Source organism: Balaenoptera physalus (genome assembly GCF_965194825.1).
Source record: "Balaenoptera physalus genome assembly, chromosome: 10".
Lineage (NCBI taxonomy): Eukaryota > Metazoa > Chordata > Mammalia > Artiodactyla > Balaenopteridae > Balaenoptera > Balaenoptera physalus.
Window position 1 is genome coordinate 58,536,412 of NC_138889.1, and position 12,897 is coordinate 58,549,308.

Below are 12,897 nucleotides of genomic sequence, written 5' to 3' on the forward strand. Positions count from 1 at the left end.
AGGTACACCATCCTTCTGGAGACCTGCACCTGGCCTGGGTGCCTGGCTGAGAAGGGAATTCAACAAAGGCCAGCAGGCAGCTGCCGTGGGGAGCTATGTCTGTGAAGAGGATGCCCAGCTGTGGTGCTGGCATCCTGCACCAGTGTGAGCCCCGAGAGCCAGGGGCAGAACCAGGGCCTTCAGGGCTTTGGGGGGTGGAAAGGGGTTGAAAGGGCATAGAATTTAAGGGCCACGTGTGAGGAAAAAGCTACAAAATAGACATTATTTTTTCCTAAAAATAAAAACTAATCCCTGTTCAAGTTAATTGCTTTTTAAATTGACAACAGAGAACACAGAACTGTATTTACACTTCTATACCCATGCTCAATTTTACCTTGTCCTCCCAACAACCATGGCTGATGGGGCTTCATCTCCCATTTCACAGAAGGGAAATTTGAGGCACAGAGGAAGGAAGCGACTTTTCCAAGGAGAGAGATAAAGAAAGAGATAGTGGCTGAGAGAGGCCTAAGGAGACAAAGAGTCAGGGACAGAGGACTCTGTGCCTGCCACCCCCAGCATGTCTGCCCCCCTGTCCCAGCTCTGGTCAGAGATGGCAGGGAGCCCAGACCAGGAGCAATTGGCTGTGGGGACAGTGGCTCCAGGGTGGCCCAAGCCCATGACTCCCCCGAAGTCCAGCAAACCCTTCTCCCAGTGCTCAGGACAGCGGGCAGCCCATCCTTACCTGGGTCCCTGCTGCCCACCGGCCTGGCTGCAGCTGCCACCTGCACAGAGGGCTCGGGAAGCTGAGGTGGCAGGTGTGGGAAAATCTGCAGACACACGCCCCCTCTTCCTCTGTCTTGCTCTGTGACCGTGCTCTGGGGGTCTCTCTGGGTCTTGCAGTCTTTCACCGTGTGAGTCTCTCTCTCAGTCTCTCCCTTTCCTTCCTGCCCAGGGCAGCTCTCCGGCCGGCACTGCTGCCCTCTCCTCCCCACTCCAGAGCCTTCCCCGGGGAGGCGGAGTCGGAGGGCCCTTCGAGGTCTGGGTGTCGTGACATCAGCATGGGAGGCGGGCTGTGCTGCCCAGGGCCCTGGCGGAGCCCTGGCCGCCCAGCGGGGAGGCCGGGGCACTGGGGTCTTTCTCGGCTGTGCTGCCGACCAGCACCAGCGTGCGAGCAGGCCCGGAGCCACTCATCCCAGCCTCAGCTGCCTCCTGTCATTTGCAGTAATGCCCACCACCTGCTCTCAGCACCTGGGCAGGAAACCTTGTTCTGATCCCAACTTGGTCACTGATTTGCTGAGTCTTGGCCCCTGCTTGCTGTCTGCCAAGACTGTTTCCTTCTCTGCAAAATGGCTGTTTGAGACTCAGAGCAAAGGACCAGGCGAGGCAGGGCAGGAGGTAGCAAGTCCTGCCTCCTGGCCCTTTCTGCCCCCCTTGCGCCACACACACACACACACACACACACACAGACCCTGCCCTTGCCCCAGGCCACTTCCCGAGGGCTCGCCTCAGATGTGTCCCCCAGAAGTTCATCACTTCACCACTGCCCCACAGCTTGTTCTGGGGGCTGGGCCGCGGGATGCCTGCCATCTCTAATCATCCAGGAAACCTTCTCGAAGCAGCTGACTGGGAGCAATGCTGCATGTACCAGGGACTCGTGCAAACTGAGGTGGAAAATGCGATTTTACAGTAGGGGAGGAGGGTAAACGAGGAAGAGAGTGAACAAAATGTTCGTTATTAGCGTCAGCGAAGACAGTGCCACCGAGGACTCCCTGTTGAGACCTGGCCCTTGCACGTCATGGCCCTTCGCCTGCAGCGACCCTGGCAGCCGCCCCAGCCAGGCAGGCCTCTCCAGGACAGGTCTGGCCAGGGCGGAGGGAGGTATTCTTTTGGATTCTCTGTAACGGGGTTGTGCCTGCAGCAAAGGGGCCACCTGGCTGCCACCCAAAGGATGGGGTGGGGGACCCAGGGAGGGACCAATGGCCCAACTGCGCCACCGCCTGGGCACGGCTCCCCGATGGCGCCCCCTGGAGAGCAAGGCTGAGCATGCAGCCTCTGCCTGGAGCAGCGGGTGGGAAGCGACAGCGCTGGGACCCAGGCTCTGCCAAGCCTGGGGCTCCCTCTGACCCGACGATCCTGACCCCTGAAGACCCCTGGATGCTGGAGTGTGCTTGGCCGGGTGCCCATGACCGGAGTTGCTCCTGAACACTGTCCCCACTGCTGGACTCCCACCTGCCGTCCGCACTTGGTACCTACCATCCCTCTAATCATCTCTTGCTGAGCCGGCCAGACTGGGTGGGCGAGTGGTGTCAGCCTCACACAGATGGGAAAGCTGAGGCCTGAAGAGGAAATGGTGCCCCAGGCAGAACGCAGGTCTGAGCTGTGAGGGATGGGCGCGGAGCGGCGCAGGGGTATGTGGTCCCCGCCAGATGCTGCCCAGCTACAGCTACTCAGCACCCACCAGCGGCCAGGCACTACGCTAAGGTGGGCACATCATTCAGCACATCCTTGTCTCCCAGTCTTATGAGGAAATCTTGGTCTTAGTTCATTTATTTTTCCCTTACTCCCCACTCCCAACCCAGCCATCAAGTTCTGTCCACTCTACCTCTGAAATCTCTCTGGTTTCTCCTCCCCGCCACCCCCGGCTTTCTGGCTCGAGCTGCCATCATCTTCCTCTCAACAGCCTCCACTCTGATCCTCTACATCCACCTGTACCCCCATAAGCCCATCTCCTTTTTGGCTGCCCTTCATGCGGCTGCCCCCCTCTATTCCACAACTGGCTCGGGGCGAGGCCATCCTGCCCCCAGCAGGCTCAGGGAACACCCAGTAGCTCCCACGCTGCCTCGCCACTGGTTCTCTGCATGTCTTCCCCACCAGTGTGTACACCGCCCCGGAGCAGGCACTGTGGCTGCTTCCCCCGCCCCCAGTGCCTAGGACGGGACTTGGGAAAAGGCCAGGTGAAGGGACAGCTGAATGACCCCGATGATGCCAGCACAGTCCCACCAGGCAGGCATCGGGGTCCAGCCTCAGCTGTAACTCCCTCACGTGGCTCTCTAACCAGAGGACAGTCACCCAGGCCTGGGAAACATTCCCTTCATTGTCCCTTGTCCCCAGAGGGACAGACAGACACAGGAAGGCCTTTCTGGAATTGTGATAACATTTATTCTGAGAACAGAACAGGTCTCCACTCCCCTGACCCTGCGCTCGGCCCTGCGGGGAACGCAGCCCAGCTCGGGGTGCTGTGGGGCAGGGGCCCTACCCATCTGCAAATGGGGACTTGAGGCCCCCGTGGGCCCTACCCATCTGCAAATGGGGACTTGAGGCCCCCGTGGGCTGCAGGGCGCACCAGGCAAACAGAGCAGCTGCTCTCCCCACTCACCCTCCGGACCCAGCCTGAAAGAGCTCCATCCTCACCTGCCCAGTCCCCAGGGCCTCCTGGGAACCAGGATCCCCACAAGGCCAGGAGCCAGCCTGGCCCACCAAGAGGGGCAGGGAGCAAGGGCAGGGCTGCCGAACCAGTTCTGTCTGAGAAGGGAGTCGAGGGACACAATGCCCGGCCCCCAGGCTGAAGCCCACACAGGTCTGCCAGCTGGTCCTGGTTTGCCCCCGTAGCCCAGGTGGACATGGCTGAGCAAAGACCCGTGTGTCGGCCCCAGAGGCCCCAGGCTGGCTTATCCGCTCCACCCAACTCAGGAGTCTTCCTTTCAAACAGACACTGAGAAGTGGTGATTACATGACTGTGTATAGTGTGTACGCATACAAAGATACATAGAGAAAGGGTATTGTTTTGCCCTTATACAGCACTTGTTAGTAAGAGTGCTGACAAACGATAATCACTGGCCCCACTTTGCAGAGGGGGAAATCGAGGCACAGGAGGTTTAAGCAACTTGCTCCTGGTCACACACAAAGTCCTCACCCTAGGTTCAGGTTCTTGAGAAGTCCCAGCTTTTTGAGAAGGAATCCTTTTGTCTTCCTTGTCTTTCAGTTCCTGGCCCCTCCCGTGACCCAGGGCCAGGACACAGGAGCAGAGCCAGCCAGAGCGAGGGGTCAAGAATCCAGCAAAGTCAAGAATCCAGCATATCCAGCCAGGACACTGCACCCAAGAGCCAGATCTGGAGCTGAAAAGTCAGGTTTCCCAAAGGAATTCCCAGCAAGGCCACAGGAATTCCTGATCTTGAACCAACTGGACTTTTTCATTGACTTCACCTGGTCTGGAGCCTGAGAAGGGCACAGGAGAGATCCAAAGCTGGTCACAGCGCCAACACTCTCCAAGAACACAGCAGGTGCTGGCTTGTAAAACATCCAAGTACAAACCCCCATCTTCTTCATCCACCTCCAGACCTCCTCTGAGAAGGTATGACCTCGCCATGTCCCTCCCCAAGCAAATCAAAATAAAATCAGAGGATCACAGGAACTGGAGTTTAAGAAGAAAAAAAGGGTCTGGCTTTCAGTTTTCCTTTAAAAACCCCTGGTTAAAATTGAGAGTTAAAACGGAAAGAATATAAAACGTTGAGGACTAAAAGGAGCGTTTTGGTCCGGGCAGCAAGAGGGCTATGGCTCCTCAGCTACGTTTTGGGGGGAATGTTGGTGGAAGGGCCTCTGGTCAGACAATGGATTTACCATCTCCTGTCAAGCCCAATGTGCAAATTGATGCCAGTGGACCTGAGACCACCACTCCAGAGTCCCTGCTCCCGGGAAAAGCCCAGGTCTTGCAGCAGAGGGGGTCCTGGGAGCATGTGCCTCCCCTCAGGTCTCTCCCCGCCTGGCCCACTACATCAGACACACTCCTTCCCGCGTCAGGGCAGTGGAGGCAGGACGCCCTTCCTCTCCACCACCTCTCCAGGGACCCTAAACCAGAGGCTGGGAATGCAATCAGAACCTAGAAGGAGAAGGTGGCAGCAGCTCCTCTGGGCGTCTGTATCTGAGAGGACCTGAGAGCAGAGGCGAGGCCCAGGACGGACGCCGGGCCTCCCAGAGCTGCGAGGAGAGGCCCGGCTCCACATGGGGTCTCATGGGCATCGTTTATTCATTTGGCAAATCTCCTTTGAATAAATACATGATGGGCGGGTGAGTGGATGGGATTCGAGAATGGACAGATGTCACCTGGACATTTCCCAAATTCTAGCCTGGGCAGGAACCCAAGAGCCAAGAGTCCTTTCAAGGTGGCTAGAAAACCAGATGTAGGTGACAAAGAAAGCAAGTCTTGGACACTGGGGCAGGCCTGGGACACAAGGGGCAAGAGTGGGCCTTGGGGATGTGGCAGTTTGTGTGTAAACAAGTGACATCTTCTTGGCACTCTGCTGGCAGAGAGCAGGGCCTTGGGAAAAGGTTTTCAACGGATAGAGTCCCTTAGCCATGGTGGCAGTTGGGGTAGGGAGGGTTATTTTAAATCTCAGGCAAGAAGACTCCTCTATGAGAAGGGAATGCTTTGGGGTCCTCGGGACACTGAGGCAAGTGTCCTTGAGAGGGGCAGAGACCTCCCAAGGTCACACAGCAAGTCAGTGGAAAAGCTGGGAAAAGGACGCCAGTGTCCCGGCTCCCAGGCTGGTCCCTGGCCTGGTTGGGGACATGCAGATGGTGGTGAGAACTGTGGGTGCAGGCAGACGGGCAGGTATCAGATGGCCGTGAGGGAGGCACTGCTGAGGACGCGCACAGCAACGGTGCCCGGCAGGTCGCTGGGCTGCCGGCTGTTGCGGTCTCGGAGGTGGAGGGTGTGCAGGGCCTGGAGGTCGTCCGAGCTGGCCTTCAGGTACACCTGGCCCAGGAACTCATCCTTCAGGACTCGGTAGTTCCAGATCTGGAAGGAGACAGAGGATGGTTGGGGGCCATCTCCAAGACAAGGACTATGGGTCTGTGAGGGCTGCTGACAGCGGCGGCAGAGCCTCGACTCCCCTTCCTGTGATGCAGGCTGGGCTGAGGAAAAGGAGCCCTGCATCTGCCTCACCATGGACCTTGGGCAAGGCCATGCCCCTGCCAGTGCCTCAGGCTTCCTCCTATATGTCAAAGCTCCCCTCCATGTATACAGTTAAATCTGTCATTATTAGCTCTGACGTTGACCTTGGGTGACCTTGGACAAGTGATACACCCCCTGCTCTGGTTTCCCCATCTTCAACATGAGGTTTGGATCAACGGCTCCTAAGGGTCCTTCCAGCCCAAACATCTATGGGTCTGTGATTTGATCCGGTAGGACTCAGTGTTAAAAAACTTGGAAACCCTACAGTAGCTCCCCCAGGATACCCGAGCGTTTGTTTACAGATGGTTTCTCACCGGGAGAGACGCTGGCCTGGACTCCAGGGACAGAGGGCTTCCTGCCAATGAGCTGAAAACTGTGGTCCCCTTGGCCTGAGAGGGGAAGGAAGCCCGTGCCCAGGACCCTGGCTTTCTGATGCCCTGCTCTCAGGCAATAGTCACCCCCACCATCTGCCACCAGGGGAATTAAAGGAACAACTCCCAAGGCTTTGGGGCAAGGTTGGCAGAGATGACAACTGTCCCTGGCCGGGAGTCTGACCCTGCTGTGTCCCACAATCCCTACAGCTAATCCAACTCATCAACCCCACAGAGGGGACTCTGGGGTACCAGGAGGGGTAGGCAAGAAAATTCCCTAGGCCACACCGTGTCCGAGACAGAGTGGGAACCAGAACCCAGTGTTCTTGGGTCCCTGTCAAAGGCCTGCCATGCTGGGCCCAGCCACTCTGAGTGCGGAAGCATGAGGCAGGGGGCCCAGGAGGGACCCCAGACAGGCGGGCTCACCTGCACAGTGATGGGCTGGCTTGGCTTCTTGCGGTAGAAGATGCCTTTCACATCATACTCAGGCGTCGAGGTGCCTTTCTGCACGGCCGAGCGGACTTTGTCCCCCTCACTCTTGATGATCACGTAAGAGTTAGCCCCTAGAAAGAGGGAGTGGGCAACGGGGTGAGGGTGGGGCTGGGACAGGCCCCGGATGAGACAGATGTCTGGAAGCAGGAGCCTGGGCTCGTGTATTCAGGAGAAGGGAGACCAGAGCCTGGCCAGCTCCCTAACTTCCAGAGACAGGAGGGGGCATGCTGGTAATCTCTGGTCTCCAGACCTTTACCCAAGCTGTTCCCCCTGCCTGGAGCACCTTTCTCCCCTACTTTCCTTCACCAGGCTTCATACCTTAATACCTCCTCAGCCTGGAGAAAGGCCCCCCCCTCCAGGAAGCCTTCCCTGAGCCCTCCCTCCTAGCTGCCTGTCCCTGTGTCTGACTGCCCTGCCACACTGGAAGCCGCCCAAGGGCAGGAGGCAGAGCGTGTTCTTCTCTATACGCCCAGCTTCATCCCAGGGCTGGGCCCAAAGTGGATGTCAGGATGGGTTTGCTCATTCAATGAGTGAGAGCAGGAGAGCTCTGGAGGCTGTGTCTGTGGCTTGGGAGGGGAGAAGGGCTGGGGGTTTTCTCCAGGCAAGCTCACCTGTTGGGGAGTCCTTGAGACCAGTGGCCCCCAGGACATGCACCTGGGTCACCTGCTGGGGGTAGCCGCACAGGGAGCTCCAGCAGGAGCGGGGAGGCTCATCCAGGCGTAGCTCCCTGATGCAGGGCAGAGGAGAAGAGGCGGGAGGTGATGGAGAGGGTCCGGGAAGACGGAAGGTCAGGGGATTCAAGAAGAGTGGGGCGGGGGTCAAGAGCAGTGTTTAGTCCAGACAATGCTTGTCTCGGGCAAACAAACCCCCATAAGCTTCCTGCTGCTCCATCCCTACCCAAGGGTGCCCCCTCCTCCCCCAGGGGAAAAGCAATGTACCGAGCATTACTGTGTGCCAAGCACTCTGCTGGGATGTTACAGGTATTATCTCTAATCCTCACAAAGCCCTGGGAGATAAGTGACTGGCACTCTGCCCATTTTACGGATTAGGAAGCATCAGGATCACCGGGGGAAGGGGCTTGCCCAACACAGCACAGACTGGCGGGACCGAGGTCCGCTAATTCCACAAGCTGCCTCCCCAGTCTGGGATGTGGGCAGGGAGCACCGACTCTGGGCTGCCTAGCAAGGCGGGAGGGCAGTGTGGGACGCACAGGTCTGCACTGTAGCAGGGATGGGGATGGTTTCAGGGTCCACCTAGCCGGACTCTGCCACTGGTGGCACGGCCTTAGAAACCACCCCCAACCACCGTCGATCCCCAGTTCTGATCTGTAAAACGAAGGGGTCAGGCCTCCCACCCCAGGGTTCAGGAAGAGCAAATGAGATGAGTGAAAGCTTCTTTGTAAACTGTGAAGCGCTCTGCACACGTGAGCAGCTGCTCCTTCGTGTGGCCAAGAGAGGCTGGGACAGGGGAGGAGGGGAAGGGAAAGAAAGGGGATGGATGCTAATGTCAGGCCAGGGAGGCTGGAGGCCCAGGCTCCACGGCTTAGGACGACACTGAAGAACTCTGGGCTGAAGACTGCGGGCCAGCCTGGTGTGGACCTGGGCCCTGCCAACCCAGGCCCCCAGCCAGTCCCCACGCACCGGCAGTTGGAGGGCACGTCAGTGAAGACTCGGAGCAGGAACTCGCCAGTGTGGCCTGGCTCGAAGGTGGTGGGGATGATGACGTAGCGGCCCTCGGGCTGCTCCGTGCGCAGGAAGACGCTGCGCGAGTTGATGTAGATGGAGCTGGCGGTCCTGTGCTGCAGGCTGTGCATGCGGTACTGGCGGTTCTCCTCCACCTGACGGGGGCGGAGACACCGGGTCACACAGAGCCCCTCACCCCACCCCGCACCCCACGTCTCCCCCTCGTTGCCAGAAGAGGCATATCTACAGAGTCAGAAGTACATAAGCATCTGCCCGCCTAGGGCTGGCGGGGCGGGAGGTGGATGCAACTGGGTGGTGGCGGCTAAAGGGTGCGGGGTTTCTTTTTGGGGTGATGGAAGTGTCCTAAAATTGACTGTGGCGATGGCTGCACAACTTTACGAATACACTTGAAGTGAGCGAGTCATATGGTATGTGAATTATATCTCATAAAGCTATTGAGAGGGGTGGCAATGGGAATCCCCCTGGTGACAATGTCTGTGGGGTTTCTGACATCACAACAGAATCAAGTATCACTATCTGCCCAGGACACAGCATGTGTCCATGAAATGACATCACCAGCTGCCGGGACATGCTGGACAATTCCTGGAATAAGTGCCATGATAAGCTATAGTCACATCAGCGAAGATCCTGTCACATCAAAGTCACAACGTCAGCACGCAGTGAATGTTCCAACATGCTGATGTGAACAAACGGTTATAATACGACCCAGCACATCAAATGCCAGGGCCTCGACTCAGACCGTGGGCATAGCACACGCACGTGGTTTCATTAGGTTCTTGGTGTCTGGCAGGCCCACGCTGCCCCGCTACGCTGCGTGTCATCACACACGGGGAGTCACAACATGCGGAAGGCCTTGGGGCCCAGGCCAGTGGGAAGCCCTCCTGGCTCTGCCCAGGCTGCCTCTTCCCAGTGCCCAGCAAGGCCTCCAACTCAGGGGGGCCAGAGCCCTGAGGGAGGAAGCCGTGGGCGGCCCCCCAGAGCCCAGGCCCGACCACCAGCAATCGTCCCCTTCCCCGTCCAAACAGCCTGTGGGTCTGGGCAAGAAGAAATGAGGCTGAGAGCTCCAGCGGGGCCAATCCAAGGCAGGCTGGGCCTCTGTGGGGATCCAAACAGGACCTGTGTCACAGCACAACCATGGCATCAGCCAATGTGACCAGGGTGACCGGGGTGATGTCGGAGACCAAAGTGTTCTAGAGTGTTCTCCCCCAGGCCCAGGCAGCCCAAACTCTCCTTACCCAGAGCAGGGGTCCCAGCTGGCCTCACCTTGTAGATGTCGAAGCCAATGGCCAGATTTTCACCCTTGCCATCCCGGCGGGTGGACTGTTTTGGCCGTTGCTGGATGCAGATCAGCACTTCATCTTCTGGCTTTTTGACCTCAAAGATGTACTGCGGGTGCAGCAGAGGAAGAGGGACACACGGTGAGACCACACTGAAAATGGGCTCGGTGGCTCCCGAAGCTCGGCCCAGAACTCAGCTGTGTGAACTTGGGCAAGTCACATCACCTCTCTGAGCCTCATCCCTCATCTGTGAGATGGGCTGCAATGTCCACCCTGCATGCGGGGTGGGAGGACTCGGGGAAACGCTGGATGCTCAGCTCCGAGCCTGCATGCAGCTGGTGCTCAGTGAAGGCACACCGGGCGTGAGGACTAGGCGGGTGCCGGGGTCATGACCGAGGAGGCCGCAGGGGAGGAGTCCCCGTGGGGAGCCAGCCTGGCCAAGTTCCCCCAGAAGGAGCAGCGTTATGTGTGGAAACAAGGGGTTTGGGCCCCCAGCTCAGCCTCCAAATAAAATGTCCCTGTAACTCTTATCAGGGCACTCATTAGTCCTCAGAGCCTGCAGGTCATATTGTGAGGTTGGGGGTGACAGGACCTCCCAGACATGCCCATCCAACCCCGCTGTACAAACGGTGCACCGAACCCCACGGAGGTACAGGGATGTACCCGAGGTCATGCAGGAGTCCGTGGCAGGACGGTGCCGAGGGCCCCACAGTTGCTCAAGGGGCGGGGGGGTGGGGATCCCCAAGGAGGCCCACCTGCGGGTTCTGGAAGAAGGTGTCCTTGTGGTTGATGCAGCCGCCGCTGCGGTTGTGCAGCGGGTCCTCGTGCCGCGTCCAGGCGCCACACAGCCGGGCCTCCTCCCACGTCTTGTGTATGCTCAGGTAAGACGTGTTGATCAGGCGGCACTTGATGATGTCCGTGAAGTATCGGCACACGTCCTCAAAGGTCATCCTGGGCGTGGCAAGGGGATGAGCCGGCCGGTCACCCCCCCACCCCGCCCACCAGCCTGCCCACTCGCCCCACGTGCTCTGAACCACGGCCTACACAGCAAGTGTGGACATGGCATCACACGGACCCTTCACATCTCTTTTGGCTTCAGTCTCTTGCTTTGTAAAACGGGAATGAATCTAACGACAGCTGCCTATCTCACAGAGTTAGTGCAGGAATTAAGCAAAGCAATAACAATAAAAGCATGTAATACAACTTCCAGCAGACAGGAGTTGCCAAAGGCTGGCCGTTACAATTATTAATAGTATGAATAACTAATGTGTACAGCCCTCTACAGTTTCCATCCATTATCACCCACAGCTAGTGGTGGAAACCCCTTGGTAGGCGAGCTGCAGTGGCCAGGATGCTGCCACACCTCCAGGAGCCTGGGCGGGGGGAAGGGAAGTGCCCACCCACCTTCAAGGGTGCACATGTAAGAGAATATGCACATACATGCATCAAGGGTGAACATATCTGAGAAAGGCCTTAGGAGGAAGCCCTTTCCTGATGAGGGTTTTCTACTGCTATGTTTTAATTCGACTGGCCCCTGAGCCAGACTGGGCAAAGTGGATCTCATCCACAGGAGCCCAGACCAGAAGGCCTGAGGGGGCCTCCTGCAGCAGCTCCCCTGACACCTGCAGGAGGGGACCTCACTGGGGTGCCAGGATCACTGCCATCTGCCTCTGGATCTGCCTGGGGCCCTCACAACATCTCCCACACACAGGGTACCCTGTATCCCTCCAGGAAGTGGCTCAGTCTCCAAATCAAGTGTCCTGCTGAAGAAAGACACTGAGCCTGGCAAGCAGGGTTAAATGCAGAATGAATGAATGCCGAATGAATGAATGCAGGAGTGAATGAATGCAGGAATCATTATCACGCTCTTTAAGCAAGGCTGTTGCCATCTTCCAAGCTCACCTCCTCACCTCCCTGAACTCACTCTTCCCATCCCAAACCCAAGTGTGCTCTCTTGCCTCTGGGCTGGGTCTCTGTCCTTGCCCACCAAGGGCTCCTCTGCACCCTGAGTCTTAGCTCCTCCAAAGGGCCTCTCCTCTTCCTACCTGCTCTCGGCATCAGGCTGCCAGCGTGCCCTCTGCCCTCTGGTCAATTTCCCACCTGCTGGTACCCTGGCCTAGTTGCCGAGGGCTCAGCCTGGGTACCAGAGCAGCCCAGGGTCCCCTGACATGGGCAGTGGGGGCTATGGGGACGAAAGGGTCCATTCTGCCCAATTCACTTTACAGAGGAGGAAACAGGCCCAAAAAGATGCAGTGACTTATCCGAGGCCACACGGCAAGTTGATGGTGGGGCATTTTTAGAGCCCTGGCTCCCGCCTCCCTGTCCAGCGCTTCCTGCCCGGCACACAGGAGGCTCCCCTCTCAGCCCTGGACATCCACCCAGGGCAAGTGCACACTCACCAGAACTCGCCGTCATCCTGCACAGTCACACCCAACTTCTCCCGCTCACTCTTGCTCACTTTCTGCCACTCCTCTGAGCTGGGATGTGAGCACAGGGGAGGGAAGGGAGAGGAGTATCAGAGGAGGGACCCCATCAGGGCCACTCTGGCAAGGGTCAGGAGGCATGAGGGACAGCTGAGCACTAGGCCTCCATCAGTGTGGGTGTGGTCGGGGGCACCCAGGGCCATGCCCAGGCCCCTCTCCAGGAAGTCCTGTCTGCCCACTCTTGCAGGTAATCGTGGGCTGCCACCATGCCGGGGACCCAGAGGTCTGGGAGCAAAGCTGCAGGCTGGGGGCAAGCGGGGACTGACCCACAGTGAAGGGAGCTCCTTCACTGGGGGCCTAGGCTCTGCTCCTCTCCTGGCCTCACCAGGGCCATTAGCCAAGCACAGGGCAGTCACCCCCATTCCCACCCTTGGTGGCCTCCCTCCCTGCTTTCCTCCACACTCAAGCACCAGACTGGTCTCTACATCCCCTATAGGAATCAGCTCATCCCCACCTCCAGACCTCTGCCCATGCTGAATCCACCCCCCCACATGCCTGCTCCAAAGTAAGTCTTCTCCTAATGTCATCCTCCCCCCAAATCCTTTAAGGCCCAGCCCTGGTGCCACCTCCTCCAGGAAGTCCACCCTGTCCTTGCCCAAGCCCTCGTACCCCGGCCCACCCACCTGGGGTCTGCCCTGTGCC

The 12,897-nt window shown here is 58.4% G+C and overlaps 2 protein-coding genes across 8 annotated transcripts in view; both read right to left on the minus strand.

Moving 5' to 3' along the window:
- MYO7A (myosin VIIA) overlaps nt 1–995 on the minus strand; it is a 107,554-nt gene extending 106,559 nt beyond the window's left edge. For all 4 annotated transcript variants that reach the window (XM_082410309.1, XM_082410306.1, XM_082410308.1 and 1 more), the window contains exon 1: nt 722–995. The gene's annotated coding sequence lies outside the window, so the exon portion shown is untranslated. The remainder of the gene's footprint in view (nt 1–721) is intronic.
- A 2,704-nt stretch (nt 996–3,699) lies between these two features.
- CAPN5 (calpain 5) overlaps nt 3,700–12,897 on the minus strand; it is a 57,697-nt gene continuing 48,499 nt past the window's right edge. For all 4 annotated transcript variants that reach the window (XM_082410346.1, XM_082410345.1, XM_082410348.1 and 1 more), the window contains exons 7-13: nt 12,172–12,249; nt 10,528–10,723; nt 9,759–9,881; nt 8,433–8,629; nt 7,404–7,519; nt 6,727–6,863; nt 3,700–5,773 (exon numbers count right to left, since the gene is read on the minus strand). In XM_082410346.1, the coding sequence (XP_082266472.1) occupies nt 5,591–5,773; nt 6,727–6,863; nt 7,404–7,519; nt 8,433–8,629; nt 9,759–9,881; nt 10,528–10,723; nt 12,172–12,249 (1,030 nt within the window). In that variant the 3' untranslated portion in view covers nt 3,700–5,590. The remainder of the gene's footprint in view (nt 5,774–6,726; nt 6,864–7,403; nt 7,520–8,432; nt 8,630–9,758; nt 9,882–10,527; nt 10,724–12,171; nt 12,250–12,897) is intronic.